This window comes from Cynocephalus volans, chromosome 3 (genome assembly GCF_027409185.1).
Source record: "Cynocephalus volans isolate mCynVol1 chromosome 3, mCynVol1.pri, whole genome shotgun sequence".
NCBI classification, from domain to species: domain Eukaryota; kingdom Metazoa; phylum Chordata; class Mammalia; order Dermoptera; family Cynocephalidae; genus Cynocephalus; species Cynocephalus volans.
Genome location: NC_084462.1, coordinates 159325915 through 159349371, shown reverse-complemented (window position 1 = coordinate 159349371; position 23457 = coordinate 159325915). Strand labels below are relative to the sequence as shown.

The window sequence follows — 23457 nt, the reverse complement described above, 5'->3', positions numbered from 1 at the left end:
TTTAAGAATATATGGCTATACATTCTCTAATAAGTGCAGTTCTCAAAAGAGCATCTTCTTATTTGAGATCCTATAATAGTATTCTTCATCATAACTGTCATCATCATCATCATCACCATCATCAACATCATATATTTAGCATATATGTGGTGCCAGGTTCTGTTCATCCTCGAAGAGGTAAGTACTATAATTATCTCCATTTTATAATTGATGATACAATGAGTTGCAGCAACTTAATCAAAGACACAGAGCTCATTACTGGCATAGAGAAGGGTTGAACTCAGGCTTTTTGACTTCAGAGTCCTCTTTGCTCTTTGCAGTTGCACTGAAGTGCCTCTCTCTGCTGGGATTCCAACACAGATCAACAGTAATGTGGGAGAGAAATCACACAAAATTATAACATAGTCCTATTTTTCTACAATATCTCTGTTTACTGGGATAAAAAAGATAAAATATGAAATGCTGCTATAGAAGATTTCTATTAAAATATTTTTGGTATAACTGGTCACCAAAGTTTTGAATAGCAATGGTCCGTCCATACATATAATTGAATAAGTGAAAGGATGGAAGAAAAAGATATATGAGTGATTATAAGCTCTTACTTGAATATGAGACAGTCACATTTTGAAGAGGTATTTTGAGAAAATGAAGACAACATGTTTTCCAAGGGTGAGGAGAAACAAACATTGATATATTGCTGGTAGGAATGTAAATTTCTACAACCTCTTTGAAGTGCAAGTTTGCAATGTCTATCAACAATTTCAATGTACTTATCTTTTGACCCAGTAATTCCACTTTTAGGAATTTATACAATAGCTATTCTTATGCATGCATATAAAAACAAATAAACAAAAATATATATTTTCTTACTTTTTGTCCTCGTAAAAGGTTGAGAAAAATCTAAATGTATATCACTAGGGTGGTGATTTAATAAAATACGCTATCATGTGGCCATTAAAAAAATTAAGTAGACCTTTGTATGCTTATATAAAATAGTCCCTAGGATATTTCAAGTCAAAAAAGGCAAGATATGAAAGAATGTGTTAATATTTGGGTCAAGAAGAAGGGGGACAGAAAGAAAGACAAGAAGGACATGGTCGTAACTATATATTGTAAACTCATAGGCTCTTTCTGAAAGAAAACATAAAAAACTAATAATTTTGATTGCCTCCAAGAAAGGGAGTTAGGGGACTAGGATCAGGAGTAGGAGAGAGGATTGTCACAACCTTTCCTTTCGTTCCATGACAATTTCTTTCTTTCTTTTTTTTTTTTTTTTTGCCATTCATCACTATGGGGATCCAAACCCGTGACCATAGTGTCACCAGCACCACACTCTCTCAATTGAGCTAACCAGCCAGCCCTCATGCACAATTTTGTTAACTACTTAAAAATAAAAGCTAATCTGAATGAATATTTATTAAGAAGAGTTTAATGTTAAATATTTAGGAAGAACTCCATTATCATACTCAAAAATGGCTATTATTATTAGTATTAGTATACCTACACTTGAAGTGCTCTATACGCTACGTGAAATATAAAACATCCCAAAGAAGAATACAATTATTTATTAATTTTTTTAAAAAAATCAGGTTTCAAGAAAAGTTGGAGTATAAACACTTAAGAGAGAGGCATAAAAATCCCAGGTTTGGTGCTCATAACTTGACAGATAAAACATTACACAAAGTATGATGCTTTTTGATTTTTTTTTTAATCTTCACTAAAACTCTAATAAAATAACTGGCAAATGGCTGATACTAAGGATTACTCAACTCTTGGAATGGATACCAAAGACAGTTCTATGATTTTCTTCCAGAAAGACTTTTAATAGTAAAGAAGGTTGGTTTGAGGCAAGTGTTTATCAGTCAAAGGAAAGAGCTAAACAGTTCAGCTCTGGGATTCTCAGATAAACCATGCCTAAAGATGAAATCACATATTATGGTACCACAGAGAGGTAAGACAGAGAAAAAGAGAAGAAACCTGAATGTCTAGTATAATAAACTGCAGCTCACCAAGCTATGCCTAAATTAAGCAAGAACCACCTACAGGCTGTTGACTTGCCAAAACACTGGAAATGGAATCTACTTAGAAACTAAAGGCAGAGAAGCCTGAGAAGGCAAAAAGCAGGCATGAGGCAAGCAGGTGCAAGAAGAGGAATACTCCAGCAAACACTAGCAGCCTTGGGAGACAGGATTTGAAGATATTATCGTTTTGTGATGTTACTTCCATAGATCTCTGATATTACTGTGCACCTCTAAGGTGATTCAAAGAGAGCAGAGTACATGGGAAGCAGACAAGATCAACAGGGTATTCTCTGAAGGACACAAATGGCTCCCCTGTGGCACATGAGTGTCTTAAGTGTATTTTTGCATGGCACTGTATTTCTTTTCTCCTTTATGTCTAAGAAGAAAAAAATGAACCTTGTTTTAGAAAAATTAATAAGGCTTCAAGTTCAAGGTAATTAGTGAAAAGGAGGGTTTCTACATATACCTAAATAATCAGGCATCCACACAAACTCACAATTCCCATGCCATATGTACACTCCTTTTAGAAAGATTAATACAATGGCCACAACACACAGAAGTTAGTCTTTGAGAGGAGGGAGAGATTGAAAAAGAAAAGAAAAATTGATATTAATTAATATTAACATTTATTCTATTTATTTATGCCATACCCATGTTTAAGTAATATGAGTTCACTATATTCATTCACACTGCACATGGCTTGAAAGGGATAGGGTGAGGTGCGGGCAAGGAAATCACAGGGCAGAGGCACAATCAGACAAAGTAAAAATAACAAACCATTTTCCCTACTTTCATTTAAGCAAACACCCAGGAGGCTAACGAGAAGTTCATACCTGTTTTCAGAACTGCATGTCTCTTAGGTACTGCTGACCTCATGGAACTGGAACCCTAGGAACAGGTCATTTCTTCCAGAAATTCTCCAGAAAGCAGCCCTGTTTTCTTTAGCTGTGTTTCAGGTCACCCTGAAGTTCAATCCACCAGAATGACTGCCAACTCTGTTGTTCCTTTGCAATTTAAAAATAAGTTCTAAGCTGAAATGTTCTTTATTAAATAACGTTAAATACATTCCTATCAGATGAATCAAATCCAGCCATGACCTTGATTCAACCAAAGACCTTGATTTGCACACTCTCTAATAGATGCTAGAGGGGAATTTAAAGTGTGGTATTCTTGGAGGATTTGGAAAGCAGAAGTAAGATTAGGAATGAGAAAGGATAAATATATTGTAGATATCATGGGGAAAGACAAAGTATTGAAAAAAGAGAAGTTAACAAAGGGAGAAAGGCAGAGAAGCTGATTAGAAAATTGTTTCTGCTTCTTGGTAGGAGGAAACCCTTGGCATGGAACTGATCCATGGTCGCTAATAGAAGGGCCCACCAGCAAAGCCAGAAGGGAGAAGGCTAGAAGACTTTGCTTTGGTCTCCAGATCTTGGCCAATTGTTTTCTATTTGCGTTGGAAGATCATATTTCTTTTTCATGCCCTTCTTTTCATTAAAAAATGTGTCACACAATTTCTTGGAAATACCCATTTCTCAGAACAAACAACATTTTGTGGCAGATGAACAGGAAAAAAAAGGAGCCAATGTCATTCAGTATTTTACCTAAGTGACTTTTCAGAGGTCAGGCATCCTAAAAAAGAATTACCAGAAACATTCATGAACTTGTATTCAAAGGTGATTCGAGTTTAATTCAGTTTGTCCCTTCCAGGGAAAAAAAGCAGCTCTGTTTTAAAACTTGAGCAATGATGTCCTGTGACTTCTGTTGAAATGACAGAAGGATATGAGGTTGAGGGGCGAGAGGAAAGTTCCCCCACCTCAAACCCAGGAAAATTAACCTTATTTCTTATACTCTCACAGTTAAAAATTGAGTAAGAGCAAAGACCTGCACACCTATTACAGAAACAACTTGAGATCCTGTGACGGGCTGAGCTACAAATTCTGACATATAGTCACCGAGAAGAGGGGTTTAGAAGTTCTAATCACTTGTATTCATTTTCTCTCCTGATTTAGTTGCATAGTCTTCTCAAATTTTTCCACCCAAGTGCCAATAATGCCAGGGATGGAATAAAGAAGATACATAAGAAAAATGAAATGTGTTTGAATTCTTATATTTTTCTTTAAAATTCATGCTTATTTGCATGCTTCTGCATGATATATCACTGTGGTTTCGATTTAAGCTTTTACTCCAAATCAGCAATTAACACTGACTTCAGTAAAATGTACCACATTTACTTTGTGACTCTACTATTTAATCCTAGATACATGTTTACATACTTCAGCACTAAAGGTCTTAGATTAGTTTAAAGGACCCATGTTTTATTTTCTAGTTAATCACTGTTCAACGAGTGGGCACTGCATTATTCCTCTGATGCCCTCAACAAAATTAACTGTCTTAGCATGCTGAATTTTATCATGAGAACTCAAAATGATTTCCAAAATCTAATCTTGACCCTTTACCTCATTAAATATTGAATTAAAATCAGTTACACTCTTTCTGTACCATGATCAAATTTGGGAACGTATCTTTGCAGACGTATTTTTCCTCTCAATGCTAATTTTGGTGGTTCTGAACAGAAAATATTTCATCATGTTTATAAAACCTGCTGGCATCTGTGTTGCTGTCTTCCCAGGAGACAGAATCCTGGAACTTGTCTTATGATGACTTTCCATGACTGATCATACAGAATACACGGAATTGACTCCATGAGAAAGTGTTGATAGAGCCTCAAAAGCAAATCCTGATATCCTGATCAAATACCTCCCCCAGTTCTCTGTTCTCCAATAAGTCTCTGGAGCCAGAGGGGCTAGAGCAACTATGGACGTGAGACTTCCCACCTTCATGATCAGTTTCCATTTTATTTCCTCTGAAAACCAATGCAACAGGAAAGGAAAAAGCTTTCCATAGAAACACCATTAAAATTAGTTTAAATAAGCCAGACACAAATGACTACGTATTATATGATTCCATTTATGTAAAATGTCCACTAAGGGCAAGTTTATGGAAACAAAGCATAGCAGTAACTATGTAGGGCTAAAGGTAGGAATAGGAATTAACTGCCAATGTGTATAAGAGAAATTTGGGGGGTGACTGAAATGTTCCAAAATGTGATTGTGGTGATGTTTGGGCAACTCTATAAATTTAATTAAAGTCACTGAATTGTAGGCTTATGATGTGTGAATTCTGTGGTACAGAAATTATACCTCAATAAAGCTGCTCAAAAAACAAAAAAAAAGGAAACTTCATTCTTTGGAGAGAAACAATGCTTCAATTAGGCATTTAATAATCTAGATATCATGACAAATTTCTGGCTAATTGGAAATGCTTAAACACAGCAAAATAGGGCATTGCTTAAAATAACTGAAAGTGATGCCAAGACCAGTATAAAGCTCTCTACTTTAGCAAGTGTTGTTTATACAGATTAAAAAAATTTTTTTGTTAATTTATATGGAACATTTGCTCAAAAAAAGTAGAATTGGGCTTTATTAATTTGTCATCCTGATAATATATCTCCTACCAAGAAAGAAGTTTAAACTAGCGCCTGTAAAAGACTTAATAAGATGGAATAAACAAGTTAAGTGAAATGTAAAAGTTGGATTATTTCTTTTCTCTGTTTTTGTTTCCTTTGCAAGGAAAGACCCTTGCAAGGAAAGAACCAAATAATAATAATAATAATAATAATAATAATAATAATGAGAATTATGCATGCTAGCTGATCAACAACCCAATTTTCTCTTCCTGGGTGCACTAGAAGACTATATTTCCCAGCTTTCTTTGCATTTAAGATGTCATGTCTGGCAAATAACATAAGAGCAGAAGTGATATATGCCACTTCCAGGCAAGACAATAACACATACTACACAACCCTCCATGCTCTCTCTCTTTTCTGTGGATACAGCTGCAACTGAAGAAATTCAAGGTGGTAGACCACCTCATGGAAGGATACTAGATCCCTGAATTACTTCCTAGAAGAGAGGTGATGGGGAGAGCTGCCCTGTTGGCGCTGGACTTTGCCTGAACAAGAAATAAACTTTTCTTTTGTTGAGCCACTGGAACTTGGGGATTACTTGTTATAGCAGTCAGTATTAATTAGTCTAAATAATATAATATCCTACAGTACTCAAAGCATAAGGATAAACTTTTTTCTTTTAATCAATGAGGCCCTTTCTTTCCCTCATGCCTCTCTCTCCTATTTCTCTTTCTGTTCCCCTTCCTAGTCAACTCCAGTTAATGTTCCCTTTTGAGGCAGAGGAAAAAATGAGTGAGTAGTTTGGAGCCTGTATCTTATTAGGACCCCTTTTTCAGAACTAGGATATTTGAATGGGATAAGATGAAGATAATAGACTGCAATTCTTCCTTCTGCAGGGCCAGAGTGTGTCTCAAGTCTTTGGTTAAAATGTTGCATTATCACCAAGAGCAGTGCTGTTTTTGCACACCCCACTAAAATCTCCCTGCAGTAGTAAATTCGAGGAAAGAAATGACAGAGTTGGCAGCCACCTCTGGGTCATGAACTTTCTGCTTTTATTATTTGAAGCTTTTGGTAGTGGAGAAGTGCATGCTGGTTGTTCTAACACTTTTTGTTCACTCAAGGCTTATTTCTCAAAGACAACAAATTACCATTTCAATTCATTTTCAAGTTATTTCATTATCCACATGCCCTTTCCTCCTTTTCTGCATATAGAGCAAATGCCAGGAAAGAAGAGAGGACCTGATCCAGTTCAGAACCCACACTCCGAGCCACAGTCAGCCCTTTACCATCACCCCAGCCCTCCACCTTGTGAACCCCAGGTCCTCCCAACTCCATTGTCAAAAAAAGAAAATAATTCAAATAAAAAACAGCTCATAAAACAGTAAACAAAATAAAGTCAGTTTTTCTTTTCTTTTTTTTAAGAACAAAATGAAACTTGAGGGAAAACTTACTGGAGTTACAGTTTATCCTGATACAGTCTAGATGGGGAAAAATAAATGAAAGATGAAATTGCATCCTTCAAGGTAACAGCTGCAGACATCCAAAACAATCAGTCCACCCTTCCGGGGACAGACACACGCAAGAAATGTGGCCATTTTATATAGATACAGTATATACAAGTTTAAAGGTGGGTGTATATGTACAGTATATTATTTAGTAAAGTTGGATACATATATATATACACACACACACATATATATACACATATGTATAGAGATATATACTGATATACATATATATCCACAATAGACACCAAACATTTTTTTTTTTTTTTTTCAAAAAAAAGTATTCATTGATATAAAGTAGTTCACACCTGGACTCTGAAATATTAATTTCGTTAAACTTGGAAAATTAGGTAAAAATTCCCCCACTAAATGCAGGATATATTGTATTTTCCCCTATAATTTATTTTTCTTAGAATTTATTTTTTAAAATAACATGAACACAATTTTTGCACTAGTATTCCAAAGATATATCACGTCTGACACATTCTATCATTTAAAAAAAAAAATCTGTCCATGAAGTTTCTCAGTGCAGTATTTAACCCTTTCTCTTTTTCTGATAACAAATTCCCTCCACCCTCTCCCTAAGTCGGGCCCCAAATGCTATAGAAATTTGCATAGTCAAACTTGCCATCATCCTTAGAGGTAAGGAAAGGGTTAACACCACCTGGTCATTTCCTGTCATAAAATGGCCACTTGCAAACGGCTAACCGCACAAACACCCATCCCAGATTTTAGAGAGGTGGGGTTGGGTGTTGGGTGAAAGGAGTTGTGTGATGTTATCACAATTGATTGAGCTCTCTGATTGCTATTTTTTCAAAGGCTCCCAGACCGACCCACTCACGAAGCCCATCTCCGTCTTCCTGCCTGAATGCTCAGGCCGAATCAAGTGCCCACAGCATTCAGGGAGAAGGCGACACAGGCACACGAGAAGGAGGTCTCGGGCACCTTTGACATCCTACCTATTTCACTCTGCGATTCTGAATGTTGAGGAGAGAAAATTCTTTGGTTTTGGTGTTAGTTTTTTTTAAATGGGAAATAGAGGGAAGAAAAGGGTGGCTAACTGTCCAGTGCTGGTAACCAGACAAGGAATTCTGTGCCAGAGAGCACAGTATCTTTCACTCTGTTAATCTCTGTTTGGACATCATGGACACACACTATAAAAGTTCTTGAGTAGAGTCGGTGGGGGTTAGTAGGGGATTGGGTTAGAGAAATGTCTCAGGTTAATTGTTAGCAAGCTGCCCAATTAAACCCAAGGTTGGTTTATGAAGGTGAGAATTCCAATAAGAATGTGTTTGAAGTCAGATATTAAAAGGTAGAAGTCAAATGATTAAAAAAAGGAAGAAAGGTACAGGAAAAAAATACATTTATCAACTGTGTTCTTCTTCTTAAGGTTGACCCAACAGTCTTTAGAGGACTTGTCAAGGATAACGCCACCACTTGAATTTCCCAAAGTAAACATTTAAGTGAGCAAGTGAAAAAGGAACCAGTGGCAAACCACAGGGCAGAATGAACCTATGTGAACTCTGGATAGGACCAATTGACAACACCCAATCATTCTGAGGAAGGAGGCAGAAGCTTATTTGTTCCCCAGGAGACATCTCTTGAGAAAAATCTGGGTTTGGTTTCGTGCGGTTAGGTTTGTCATGTGTCGTCAACCGCAACAGAAAAGTGGGAGCAAACAGCCCTGGAGCAATTGGTACGATCACCAGACAGAGGAGGCCATGCCCCTGGTGAGGACCGGGAAGGGGGAGGACAGGGAGCAAGGAGGAGGTGGGGGCTTCAGCTATTGGTTACACCTGCCATAACCCAAAGCTGGAGAAAGCCCCCTCCCGGTGTACTAAAGAGAGAGAAAGACAGATGCATGGGCATGCGTATGACAGCAGGAAAGAGAAAGAGTGGGCCTAACAGCACAAACCCAAGGACTGCAAGCAATGAGGGGTTCTCTTTTTTGGTTCTTGTGTAGCTGAGGATTATATTATTAGATAAGAACCTAAGGAGAGGTGCTGTGTTAGGCTCATCCTTCTGTGTTCCATGTGAAGTGAATGGTGCCTTTAAATCAGTGTGAGGACTTGGAGATTTCAGGACGGCAGTTTGTTTATTTTAAGTCAAGCGTTGAAGAATTAGTTTGTTACTTTACTCGAAGAGTAATTGGTTTGGGGGGAAAAATCTACCCCAGTCTCTTCTTCATAAGCTCTGAGGGGGTAGCCTTGAAAGTGAAATTATATATTTTTTGATAAAAAGCAAGTCAGGGGAATTGACCTGGAAAGGCCATTTCCTTTTAGATCTAATTTCCATAGCAGCCAAAATTCTCTCCCTGCTCGAAAAAAGTCTGCCTGAATCTTGGCTTGACGTTTAAGGTATGTGCATGTGCATGTGCGTGTGTGCATGTGTGTGTGTGGTCTATTTTGCTTTTCAGTTTTTTGTTTTATTTTAGTATATGAGGAGAGATGACTATTTTCCATATTGATGAGTTTTGTGTTGAGCATAGAAAAGGTGAATGTTTCTAAGAGTTGTGCATTTTCAATAATGCATAGTCCATGTTTCCAGAAAGAGAACATCTGCAGAATTTAAATGCAATTGATCAAACTGCATGACACTGCCTCAGAGCCTCCGCCATAGAAGAAGGGCTCCCAGCACTCTGCTGAGAATCCTAAAGGCTTTATCCATAACGACTGACTTCTACATTGTATCCCAAATAGACACTAAGGAAAACGGAAATTCCCTCTGTGCATGTTTCAGAGGTGACCATCACGACAGCAGTTAGAAGTCACTAAGACTGCGACATCACTGATCGGCAGTGTTGATCTGTAGAGGTAACAGATAACCCATGCTGATCTAACAGTTTAGAGACACGGGTTCTAGTTCCAGCTCTGCTACCAACTTTTTATGTAAGCTTTGTAAAGTCATGTTTTCACGTCTGTAAAAATAAGCATAAAAACACTTTCTTGATTTATCTCACAAAATTATCATGAGATTAAAATAAGACAAAGTCTTTTAAATCTTTAAATAAACTGTGAGAATAAAATATATTTTATATATATTTTAATTCTAAAGGGTCAAAATATGTTTGATCAATAGTCAACCTCACAACTTTAAAAAACGTGCTATGTGATGCAGGATATTTTTCATGCCTGCTATGACCACATATGGCTGTCTTAAGAAAACAGAGCCCTTGGAAGATTCTAGTCTCTTTGACATTTAAAAGATATGTTACATCAGAGAAATATCTATTAGGCTTTTATATCATGAGCATACATTTGCAATAAACTGAAATATTATTTGTTCATGTGCTAGAAAAAAGACACAATTTAAATGCAGTGAGGGAAAAAAGAGATTAGAATTCATTTTGGGGGATACACAGGAACTCAAACTCAGCTCAGAGACAGTTTTTCCTACAACTAAGAAAAGGAAATAGGAATTCATGGCAAGGATAAAGAATATATTCATGAAGGCATATATTGTGGGTGGGGCGGGGGGGACCTTTGAACACAGCATGCATCTGAAGAGTGCATATATACAAGTACAAGGAATTTAAGTTCGGTTTTCCATGTCAGGTTTGAAAGCAAGTTAAATAAATTCAAACCAGTAATTGTGGTGAACCATTTCCAGCAGGGAAAGAAGAAATGACTATTGGTGGAGAAGCACAGTGATCTCTTGGAGAGGCTGAACTCTCTCCTGCCCAAGATGTTTCAGCTGAGCAGGAGCTAGAGTGACGGTTGCTAAAAGAATCTAAAAAGCAAAAACAAAGTCTATTTGAAAAGCAATCTCCCAGATCTTGGTCAAATTGCAAAGTAGAAAAATCATGCCTCTGAGAATACACATAGGATCTATGACTAACTTGGAGTTGTGGGGGAGGTGTGTATGTGCGTATGTGCGTGCATGCGTGTGTGTGTGTGTGTGAGAAAGAGAGAGAGAGAGAGAGAGAGAGAGAGAGAATGAGAATCTGTTCATCTATTTCCTTCTTTGCTCATATCCTTGTATCCTTCCCCTGCCCCCAGTTTTTCCTTCTAAGATGTGAGACCTGTCACAGTTGACTTTCTAATCTTTATAAAACAACATCTAATAAGGAAAAAGAAAATTGTTTGTTTAAAGACACAGTGTGCACTCCCTCAGGATCCCATGGGGCTGAATCATCCCCATATGTATGTCTTTTAGTATGAAATAGATGCAAAGATAAAAACTATCTTTGTCTTCTTTTTCTATGAGCTAGTTAGGAGGTTGTGTTTGATTTTTGTTTTGGTTTTCTGTGGGGTTTTGTTTGTTTGTTTGTTTTTTGTTTTTCTTTTTTTAAAAAAATTCCTTCTGTTTTTTAGAGGAGTAGATCATCAGCTACTGGTTCTTGGTTTTAGGTAATATACTCGTGCATTGGTTTGTTTAAGGTGAAGGAGGATGGAGCAGGGAAGGGAAGGTGGGAGGGACAGGGGTATGCCAGTCCCTGTAGGCTGCTCAGTACTCTCTGTTCTCAAGGCTGTTTGCTATGCGGGCCGCAGGCTTTGGGCCTTTGAAGGGTTGAATACCATCTTTTGATTTACCATGGTTGATGGGGAAGAGGATTGGAAACTCAAGAACACAAAAAAGGTCCAGCAAAAGAGAAAAACGAAACCTAAAATAACTAAACACACACATACACAAACAAAAGGAAAACCAAGAGACACACTGACAGTAGAAATCAAATGAGGCTGGACAAGAAAAAGGGCATATTGTTGTAAAAGCTAAACTAGAAGAGAAAAAAAAAAAAAGACATGACTAAATCAGCCACTGCTCAAAACAGTCCTGTGTCCTAGAGATTTGAAGATTGCAGTATAAGCACTTTCCAAGTGTGACCAGATTATCTGACACCAGTTGACCTGGCATGGACTCAAAATCCCACCATCCCACCAGGCCACCTAGGGCTTTATATGGTCTTGCATCTGGTACCTTTGCCCACTGTGTGTTTCCATTTTTCTGATAAGCCATTCCATTGAAATCTTTAAAAAGGCATTCTTGTATCCAAATATATTCTGTATACTCAAATAAATCCGTTAGCTTAGAAAGTTTGGACTAAGCTATATTACTAATCCTGTCAACACTGGGCATGGACTTTCTGCTGAGTAGGAACAGCAGAAATAGAGGTTGCTTTTTTATCCCCTTCCAAAAACCCAGAGGGCCCCCATTCTACCTAAAAGATCAATTAGAATCCAGTAAGAGGGTCAACAGCAGGAAGCAATGTAAGGACATAAAAAGGAGAATTTCCAAGTTATAGGTCATTTCAGTGAAAGAACATATTCTGTCCCAACAAAGCTACAAATTGAATTTGTCATGTTTTTTCAGTTCTAAGGTAAAAAAGATATGTTTTATATGAGGAGAACAGAGTAGTCGGTGAGTAACTGTGAGGTAACAATCTTTACAAAAAAAAAAAAAAAAAAGCCTGCCAAGGGATAGTTAAGAACGTCAGGAAGGAAAACAGGGATGCAGAAGACCAGGAACCACATTTTCCTTCCACATCTCACAGACTCTAAACTTAGGCGATTATCCTTCCAGCAGGACAACAGGAAAAATCTGACTTGTCCTCCCACTAGGAGAAAGTATAAGGAGATATCAGTGTCATCAAGGCCACCAGAATTCCCCATTTGAATAGCCATATGGAGCTGGAAACAATGCATTTCTCATCCTACTCACAGGTTAGTTCCCTGCAACCCACTCTCCCATTCTGCCTCCATATCCTGCCCTGTCTCTGCCCTCTGCATTGACTGTTTTGAGTGGTGACCGAGAAGTTGGACTTAATGAGAATATGATTGATCAAAAGATGGACCAAAGTAGCGTGTTTTACACAAAGCTAAACGATTCCAAAAAATCAAGAAAGGAAACTTAGAAGACAAATAATCTAGTAAAGAAACCACCACTGTCAGAAACCAGAAATTGACATCAAAACCTCATGCAGAAACAAGGAGGTGATTGTTGCTGTTGGGTTTTATCCTTAGTCTATTAAACAAGAGGTGAGCAGCTAACTTCCAAGAAACAAAGAATTCAATCAAACAAATGAAAATCAGAAAAGAAAGGGAAGACAAGCCCAAACAGAGTGGCAGAGGGTACTTCATACGATACCTAAGTTAACCATGAGCTTGACACGCCCACCATCCAGCTCCAGGCGCAGGGTGTCAGCAGAGTCCCTGGAGGTCGTTGCCACCAGCAGCCCATAAGCTCGCTGGGACATGAACCGGAAGGACACGTCCTCTGCTTCTGTGTGCATGACCATGGGCATGATGATCTTCATGTACATGCTGCCATCATAGCTCAGGATGGAGGCCTCTGCCGAAAAAGAATGCAGGAGATCATTAACATGAAGGCTGTTAGTGCTTCTAAATACCCCTCACTTCCAGACTGAGTAGAGAGGGGCCAAATTTGCAGGCAGATGACTCGTTTTTGATCACCACCCATTGTTGCCACTTTTTAACTGTGTATCTTTGGGCAGACCACCTAAACTCTGAGACTCTATTTCCCTATTTGCAAATGGCATATGACAGCACTGGTGTCTGCCCTACATGCTCACAGGTTTGTACCAAATTAAGTAATGGATGTGAAGGCATTTTGCAAAAGTGAAAATGCCCCCCCCCAAATAGTAGTAATTGTAATTCTGTATACTGTAGCTAAAATAAAAATACATAAAACAAAGCTTAGAATCCCTGTATTTCATGAAAGATAGGAGGAGAGCAGCAGCTTAAAATCACCAGAGCAGACAAATTGGAGTTTGCTAGAGATCCTCCAGAATGAGGAAAGGGCAGCAGCACAGCCTGGCACCCATAACTCCCTCAGAAGCCAGGCAGGCATTGTGAGGGTTTGCTTGGCCCATTCAAAGAAGATTGATAGAGCCAGAGCTAAGACAACAACAATAAAAAGCTAATGACAATCTTGAGAAATGTATTTTACTTTTATTCAAATGGCACTTCTATGAGGAAGGAAGAAAACTCATTCTTGTTTGATACTTTCTTTAGTCCAAGCACTTTGGTTAGGACCCTCCCCCCATACGTTATCTCACTTAATGCTACAGTGTGGGTCTATTATTCTTACTCTCAAACCAAAAAAACTGAGGCTCCTAGCAGGTGATATTATGATGCCAAAGTTACACAGCTAGGATTTTGACCCAGAATATCTGATACCAAGTCCAGGAACTGTTTTATAACACCATGATGTTCAACATGTTAATTTGTTCAATCTTTCATTTGGCAAATATTTTTAGAGAACACAGGGAGAGAATATTGCTCACATCCTATAAAGCAGCCATCCTATGGGCTCAGAATCTGGCACTGAGTAGGTCTTCATTAAATATTTGCTGTTGTCAAATAGTTGCCACCTACATGCAGTGTGCAGAATACAAAGTTGGAACAGACAAGCCCAAGGTCCCTGTTCTAAAGAGAGACAAAGCATGCACAAATCACTGTACTAGAACATAAAAATTATTAAATGACAGAGGAAATATATACAAACAAAGCCAGTGGCATTCAAAGAAGAGATGTTGTGGGATGCAGGTGAGTAAAGTAGAGTCTGAGATGGTCTTGGTAGAAGGTTGGGGTTTGTAATCAGAGAAGTGATGGTATCAGATTTGACAGGCAGATCAGCATCTCCACAGACATAAAAGAAAAGAAGAAGGGGGGTGCTCAGATAGTAACAAACTATTCAGTTTAGCAGAAGCATCAGACATACATTTTGAGAAGTAGTAGTTACATAAAGGTAGTTTGAGATTACTATAAAATCACTGGAATTTGGTAGATACTGGGAAGTAAGTAAATGGCTTTAGGTTACAAGGTACTACGGTGCATTTGTTTGTGCTTACTGAATACCAGGCACTGTTCTAGGTGTTGAAGACATCACAGTGAACAAAAGAAACAAACATCCCTGCCCTCATGTGTAGAAGGAATTAGAGCAGGGAGAGACCAGGGGCAGGCAGACAACATGGAAGGGTCCCAAAACACTTTGTGTCATCATCATAACCCCACCCTATTTACATTACATACAAAAGATTCATGAAAAGTAATACAAATGCATCTACTAATACGCAGGAAAAACTATCCCCCAGGCAAAATTTATGACATGCTAATAACTGCACATTACAATTCACAAACTCTAAGAGGATAAAACACTTGCAGACACCATCACAATAAAAGACATTATGAAGATCTGTTTTTAGATGGAAAACATAATCTAAATTTAATGCATGCTCCAGATGTGAAAAAAATTGTTTTATCTCCTGGAAGAGCAGAATCAAAAGATCAATAACGATAGCTAAAATGTATTGAGCACTTACTGTTTTTCTGGTGCTTTCTAGGACTTTATATGCATTAAGAAGTCATTTAATCCTCAAGAACACTATGAGGAAGATAATCTGATTATTGTATTTTCCAGATACCAGGTTACTCAGTTAATAAACGGCAGAGCTGGGAGTTGAATGCTGGCAGTCTGCTTCTCATGACTGTATACTTAACCATTCTGCCAAATTGTCAGAGAGCGATGCCAGAGCACACCCATGTTTCTAAGCACATTACGCTTCATGGTACAGTGTGGTGCTCTTGTGTATGTGTATGTGTGTGTGTGTGTGTTTGTGTGTACATAAACACATGCCATTATTTAAAGTCTTATATTGTTTATATATATACAATATTACATAAACATAGGTAATACACATATTTCTAAATAATATATTGTTCTATATGAACATGCACAATCTTCTGTGTGTTTGTGTCATTATGAACACCATTAACCATTACTATGTGCCTTCTATACACAACCACACACATGTACACTCCAAGAAATATTACAATATTAAGTGAGCCATGAAATGGTTTATTTATTTATTTATTTATTTATTTATTTATTTATTTATTTATTTATTTTTTAATTTTATTTTGTCGATATACATTGTGGCTGATTATTGCTCCCCATCACCAAAACCTCCCTCCCTTCTCCCTCCCCCCCTCCCCCTCAACAGTATCCTTTCTGTTTGCTTGTTGTATCAACTTCAAGTAATTGTGGTTGTTATATCTTCTTCCCCCACCCCCCGGTTTTTTTTTGTGTGTGTGTGTGTGTGTGTGTGAATTTATATATTAATTTTTAGCTCCCACCAATAAGTGAGAACATGTGGTATTTCTCTTTCTGTGCCTGACTTGTTTCACTTAATATAATTCTCTCAAGGTCCATCCATGTTGTTGCAAATGGCAGTATTTCATTCGTTTTTATAGCTGAGTAGTATTCCATTGTGTAGATGTGCCACATTTTCCGTATCCACTCATCTGATGATGGGCATTTGGGCTGGTTCCAACTCTTGGCTATTGTAAAGAGTGCTGCGATAAACATTGGGGAACAGGTATACCTTCGACTTGATGATTTCCATTCCTCTGGGTATATTCCCAGCAGTGGGAGAGCTGGGTCATATGGTAGATCTATCTGCAATTGTTTGAGGAACCTCCATACCATTTTCCATAGAGGCTGCACCATTTTGCAGTCCCACCAACAATGTATGAGAGTTCCTTTTTCTCCGCAACCTCGCCAGCATTTATCGTTCATAGTCTTTTGGATTTTAGCCATCCTAACTGGGGTTAGATGGTATATCAATGTGGTTTTGATTTGCATTTCCTGGATGCTGAGTGATGTTGAGCATTTTTTCATATGTCTGTTGGCCATTTGGATATCTTCCTTAGAGAAATGCCTACTTAGCTCTTTTGCCCATTTTTTAATTGGGTTGCTTGTTTTCTTCTTGTAAAGTTGTTTGAGTTGCTTATATATTCTGGATATTAATCCTTTGTCAGATGTATATTTTGCAAATATTTTCAACCAACTCTGTTGGTTGTCTTTTAACTCTTTTAATTGTTTCTTTTGCTGTGCAGAAGCTTTTTAGTTTGATATAATCCCATTTGTTTATTTTTCCTTTGGTTGCCCATGCTTTTGGGGTCATATTCATGAAGTCTGTGCCCAGTCCTATTTCCTGAAGTGCTTCTCCTATGTTTTCTTTAAGAAGTTGTTTTGATACTTTCGACTTACATACATTACAAAATGAATGGCTTTTTTCATCCCTCTGAATATGTTTAGTCCAGAACAGGTATACATATAAATGAATGCATTTTTATGTAAATAGTGGTTGTATCAGAGAATAAATAGGTGAGTATGTAGTTAAACAGCTAATGGTACAAAATAAAGTGTGTATTTCACTATGTACCTTTGTGTGCATCTCTGTGAGCATGTTCTATTATTAACTTAATACTTATAAGGGGAGGGTGATGAAGCAGAAAATTTAATATAGAAATTTGCTGAAACAAAATCTGTTCCATGGATTCATATTAATTTGCTTAAAAGATTTCAAACACAAGGAGTGCCATAAATAGAATCCTAAATTTAGGGGTAAAATGAGCCTATAGAGAAAAGTTATTCAATATAAAACCTATCAGATTGTTGAGTACTGAGAGACCACTTATGGGATGACCACATAACGTACTTAAATAGTTCCCTTATTTTGTCCTTTTTCTCCTTTACTACCTTTTTTATTTTTTTGTCTTAAGCAAATATTTTCTAGCATACTATTTTAATTCCTTTAATGATTTTTAACTATATTTTTTAGCTACTTCCTTCTGGTTGCTCTAGGGCTTACAATGTGCATCTTAATTTACCAGAATCTATTTCATCTTTTTACTAACTTCATTCCAGTAAGATACAGAAACTTTACTTTATATAGTTCTCTTCCTTTCCTCCTATTTTTGTATTATTACTCATATTATGTCTACATATATTACAAACCGAACAATACATTTTTATAATGATTTCTTTATAAAAACTTACGTTTTTTTAAGAAGCTAAGAAAGGAGAGCTAAAATATATTTATACAGTATTCTTTTTTCTAAATTAAACTTATTATTTACCATCTCTGTCTGTCTTCATTTCTTCCTGTGGATTCAAGATAGCATCTGGTGTCATTTCTTGTTTTCAATATAGCTTCATTCATTTGTGCTATATTGTCAAATATATTACAGTTCTATATGTTATAGGCACAGCAATACAATTTTAGAGATATTGTTTTATGCATTGCCTTTTAAATCAGCTAAAAAAGAAAGAAAAAGAAATGTGTGATTACACTGTCTTTTATCATTACCTACATAATTACCTTTATAGAAGCTCTTTGTTTTATTTTCACATAAATTCAAATTCCTGTCTGCTGTCACTTCCTTTCAGCCTGAAGCTTTTTAAAAATAGTTCTTGTAAGATAGATATACTAGTAATGAATTCTCTTTTTTGTTTATCTGAGAATGCCTTTATTTCACCTTCATTTTTGAAAGACAGCTTTGCTGGATATAAAACTCTTCGTCGACAGTTATTTTTCTTTCAGGACTTTGAATGTCATCCCACTGCATTTGGCCTCCATTGTTTCTGAAGAGATATCAGGTGTTAATCTTATTGTGGTACCCTTGTATATGAGTCATTTTTCCTCTTGCTGCTTTCAAGATTTTCTCTTTATCTTTGGCTTTCAACACTTTTATTATGAGTCTGGATGTGACTCTCTTTGTGTTTACCCTACTTAGAGTTCATTGAGCTTCTTGGATGTGCACATTAATGTTTTTCATCAAATTTGGAAAGTTTTCAGCCATTAATTCTTCAAATATTGTTCCTGTCTCTTTCTGTCTCTCTTTTTCTTCTGGTACTCCCATTATACAAGAGTAGATGAAAAAGTTCATGGAAAGATTTGCATTAGCCTGTAATTCTCTTTTCCACAACTTTTTAAAGTACCCTTCACACATATGTTAGTATGTGTGCCCATATTTCTCTGGGGCTCTATTCATTTATCTTCATTATTTCTTTTTCTATTCAGATTGCTTAATCTCTACTGATATACCTTCCAATTTGGTGATTCTTTCTTCTGCCAATTCAAATCTACTGTTGAGCCCCTCTAGTAAGTTTTTCACTTAAGTTATCATACTTTTCAACTCCAAAATTTCCATTTAGAGATAGGTAGGTAAATAAGTAGGTAGATACTATAGATACAATTTTTATCCCTTTGTTAATATTGTCTATTTGATGAATCATTATCTGATTGTTCGTATTTTCTTTAAGCATAGTTTCCCTTAGTTCTATGAACCTATATATAATAGCTACTTTGTAATCTTTTTCTGTTAAGTCCAATGTATGGGCCCCCTCAAAGGCACTTTCTATTACCTAAATTTATTCCTGCATTTGGGTCACACTTTCCTGTTTCTTTCATATCTTGCAATTTTTTATTGAATACTGGACATTTTAGATAATACATAGTAGCAAGTCTGGATAGTGACCCCACCACCATCAGACTTATTTCTTGTTGCTTGTTTGTTCATGTGCTTATTTATTTAGTGACTTGACTGAGCCAATTGTATGACTTGCATTTTCCCCAGAGTCAAGTCTCTGATGTCTCTGCTCAGATATTTTCCCCAATTTTTATCTTTTGGTCCACCTTCCCAGTTGTTGCCTCTGGGTCAGTATAAGCCACTTATTTGTCAAATATTATACTTAACCCCTTTTAGTCAGTTAGATTTTTACCCTTTATCTTTTGGACATGCATGATGAAACTGCTTTCAGGGAGTTTACAATTTTTCCTTAGGGACTAGTAACTTGGAAATTGTCCACTCTGTCATCCCTGAACAGGTACAATCTTGAGAATAAGCACAGTTTTCCAGGCGACCAAGGATGAATGCAGTTTTATTTTCAGTTCTGGTTTCCCAAGGTAGCACGTAGGCAAAAGTAGCTTATTGTTCAGTGTTTGCTGAGTAGTCGTGCTTAAGACCCTTGAGCAAATAAGTCTCTTCCCCTTATTGATGGATCTTTGTGTGGCTTGCGAATGCTTTCAAATCTGCCCCATGCCCTACTCTAATTACTCTCAAGAGGGTGTAGCCTATCAAGTGTGCACAACTTTCCAGACTCCCAGGGATGCGTGTGATTCCAGGAGGACCTTCCATGGCTTTCTTTTTCCCTGATTCTCTCTACTAAACTTCTGTCTATTCTGTCATTTTTCTCATTGCTACTCATATTGTTTGACACAAAGATCTTCATTGTTTTCAAAAAAACCCCTTAGGCATTAAATTCTCTGAGCTCTGTTGCAAAATAGTCAGTCATCTCAGGCTGAGTGTAGAGATCTCCATCCTTATAGGTTTCATCTACTTCTGGACAGAACTTCTGTACCACTGCACTCCAGCTGAGCACAGAAACAGTGGCCAACTTCTCCCTGAGTAACGCTCTCATTGTATAAGTGGGCACTGGGGAAAAATGGTATACTGTTTTTCTCAGCTTACTCTGCCTGGTATGGAATCTGCCCTATAAGCAAGCTGATGTAGACAGTTAGAGCCACAGTATTCTTGGCTTGCCACAACTGGGAAAGAGCTTCTGCCCTATGAATGAGGGCTGGGTGTACCCCATACTCATGGGTGTGCCTACCTGGGATACTGCTTCTACAACATGGCACTGAGGAGAGTTGAGAGGCACCAGCAACCTGCTGCTCCTACGGTGAAACTGTAGCCCTAGACTGTTAAGTGGCAGGTGAAGGAGCTCTTGTCTTCTTGGCCACACCTACCTGGAACAAAGCTTCCATAACAAGGAGCAAGGCTGGGGCAGGAGATGGGAACAAATTGTGGTATACATGTCACGGCTCTCACTTTCATTACTGAGATTTAGTATACCTCCTGAATAAATGTTTCTCTACTTGCTGTATGTTTTTAGAACAATTTTCAAGGATTTTAAATGTGTGTGTGTAGGAGGGGAGTCTTATGATCTAATAATTTTCACCAGTTAAATGGTTATTTCCCAGGGAAGAGGGTCTGCTGAGCTCCTTGCCCAGCCATTCCCAGAGTATCTCTATTTTTGGTTATGACAAAGAGTTCACATATCTTTCTCCACAAAATTGTTCTTAGCCCTAAGTGGTATATTTTTGTATTGGGCATAGTAGGCCCATTTCTGATTCTAGAAGGCTATAAATAATTATATCACTTAATTATTGTGACATTTGAAACACTTTTTAGCACTGCCGTTTTCTTATTGTCTTATTGTTAGTCTCAATGATCAGTTGCTTCTCTCTCCATTTCCAACTTCTGACCAGAGGAAAAAAAGTTACACTCCCACTGGCATTCAGAGGCTCCCCCAAATAGAGAAAGGGATTGGCACTGAAACATGGAGCAATGTGAGAGAAGTTAGTATTGAAAAAGTTTTCTGTGAAATTTTGTGTTTAAACAACAATCTAAGGAGAAAGAAATTACAGTATTCACATTACTAGTGTGTGATTCTTTTATCTACACAATGCTTGAACTACCTGAAAAATAAGAGCCACTCTTTCCACCATATATCTTGGAGAATAATGATTTCTTCAGTCTTTTAGTCTCCTCCACCTTTTCTGAAGAAAAATCAAATTTAGTGTTTTAAAAAAAGTATAGATTCACTATTTTAAAAATCTAAGAGATATAGACATACACAAAGAAAAAAATTAATTTTACTAATCACACCACAAATAAATCACCATCATTAAAAGTGAGGAAGCATATTTCCAGATACTTTTAAGCATATATAAATAGAAGGATAAATAAATAGAAGCTCTTTAAAAGATAAAACATTTCTATATATGGTACTTTAATTAAAGTTTAATTTTACATGAAGTAAACAAAAGAAAAAAAAGTCTGAATTTCAAATAATTGTTTTACAAGAGGTATTATTTCCCAAGTAAACTCACTAAAATTTACAAAAGATACCATTAAAAATATAAAAGATTGATGTTATTATTTGAATACTCTTTTTTTCAAATTTAGCCAGTAAAACCTGCCTTCCTAAAATTTAAGACATTATTTTCTTTCATAGAAGAATTTCTTAATCTCTGAAGACATGTCATGCCAGGGTTTAGCCTTTTGTTTGGAAGGAACCAAGTATAATCTAGGATGGAAAAACGAAGAGCATTTAATACTTTGCTCAGACCACAGACTCTACATCCATTTGACCTTAGAGTTTGGGATAATTAAGTTCACTGTACTTGTATTTTTAAGCAGTCTTATAGTGAAAATGAAATTGTTACACATAGAAATACACATTTATAATTTTGATATATGTTGCCAAATTGCTCTCTAAAAGGGTTGAATACATTTATATTTCAACAAAATATTTCTGTTTTCCCACATCTTTCACCACATTAAACATTATTAACCTGCTACACTTTATAAATCAGGTATGAGGAAAATTGTATCCTTATTGTTTAATTTGTGTGTCCTTAACTGTGAATGCTATTAAATACATTATTGTGCCAGAAAAAAAGGCTTCCTTCCTCCTGTGGAAAGTGAAAATATTATCTTCTTCCCAAGAAAAGTGAGAACATTATTTTCTTACATTTTCTCATTCATCTATGAATTTTGGTTGCTATTTTTTAATTTCTAACACATGTTGTACAGGAGAGGGTTAATTCAAAAGATTTGGGTTGTTCAAATGCTGCATGTTTCCAGGAAGAGCCTGTTTTCATGACTGGCTCTACACCAGCTCCTGCAAATTGAACTCCTGGAATACTCTGAGTGGTACAAGTGTTTTACATGCCTAGAACCTTGAGTCACACTGTACCAGTTGATCTAGATAATTTATCTAACAATGTAATTTATGATGAACACAGGCTTTCCCTCTAGGAATCTGGATCTTCAGTAACTAATCAGTCTTGCAAGCATTATATACCTATGTGACCAGCTCCCAATGTTAACCCTGGATTTTAGGGTTGCTTCCCTGGTTTGTATCACTTTACATGTGGTGTCACACATTGTGGCTGGAGGAACTAGGCATATCCTGTGCAACTCAATTGGGAGAGGATTCTTGGAAACTTGTGCCTGGTTTCCTCAGACTTCACCCCACGTATGTTTTCCCTTTGCTGATTTTACTCTGTAACTTTTGCTCTAATAAGCCATAACCAGAAACATAACAGCTTCTGGGTCCTATGGGTCCTTCTAGAAAATTATCCAGATTGAGGGTGGTTTGGGGGCATACAAAGGCACCCTTTGTTCAATATTTATAATGTGTACAATCACCATGTGTTTGTTGAATATTTAAATGTTGTCACTGTTCTCACCAAGTCTTTTATCACAGTTTCTCCATTTCTGAGTAATTTTATTTCCTCTTTTAAATGCTTGGATCTTATGGTAGCACCTTTTTAAAAAAGGAACTCACTAGTGTTATATTACCAAAGTTTGTTCATGTTTGTGAATGTCTGCTTGTGCTCTTTGCATTTGGGTTACATTATGGTTGCATATAATTCTTGTCACACCTTATTTCATGAAGAATTTTCAAATATTGCTTTATTGTACTTGAGACTGTATAATGCCAGCATTGCACCTCATAGGTGGTAAATGATGTAAATGTTGACTACATGCCTGAAGAATATTTTAATCCTTGAAGCTCAGTGACATAATCAATACACATCTCAGTGTTGAGCATAATATATAAAATTTTCTTAGAACCCGGTATGTTA

General features: G+C 36.9%; 1 protein-coding gene across 5 annotated transcripts in view; it reads right to left on the bottom strand.

Moving 5' to 3' along the window:
• The window catches only part of NRXN3 (neurexin 3), a 1519487-nt gene that overhangs the window by 936906 nt on the left and 559124 nt on the right, over nucleotides 1-23457 (bottom strand). For all 5 annotated transcript variants that reach the window (XM_063091545.1, XM_063091547.1, XM_063091543.1 and 2 more), the window contains 2 exons: nucleotides 13077-13280; nucleotides 6939-6965 (listed from right to left, as the gene is read on the bottom strand). In XM_063091545.1, the coding sequence (XP_062947615.1) occupies nucleotides 6939-6965; nucleotides 13077-13280 (231 nt within the window). The remainder of the gene's footprint in view (nucleotides 1-6938; nucleotides 6966-13076; nucleotides 13281-23457) is intronic.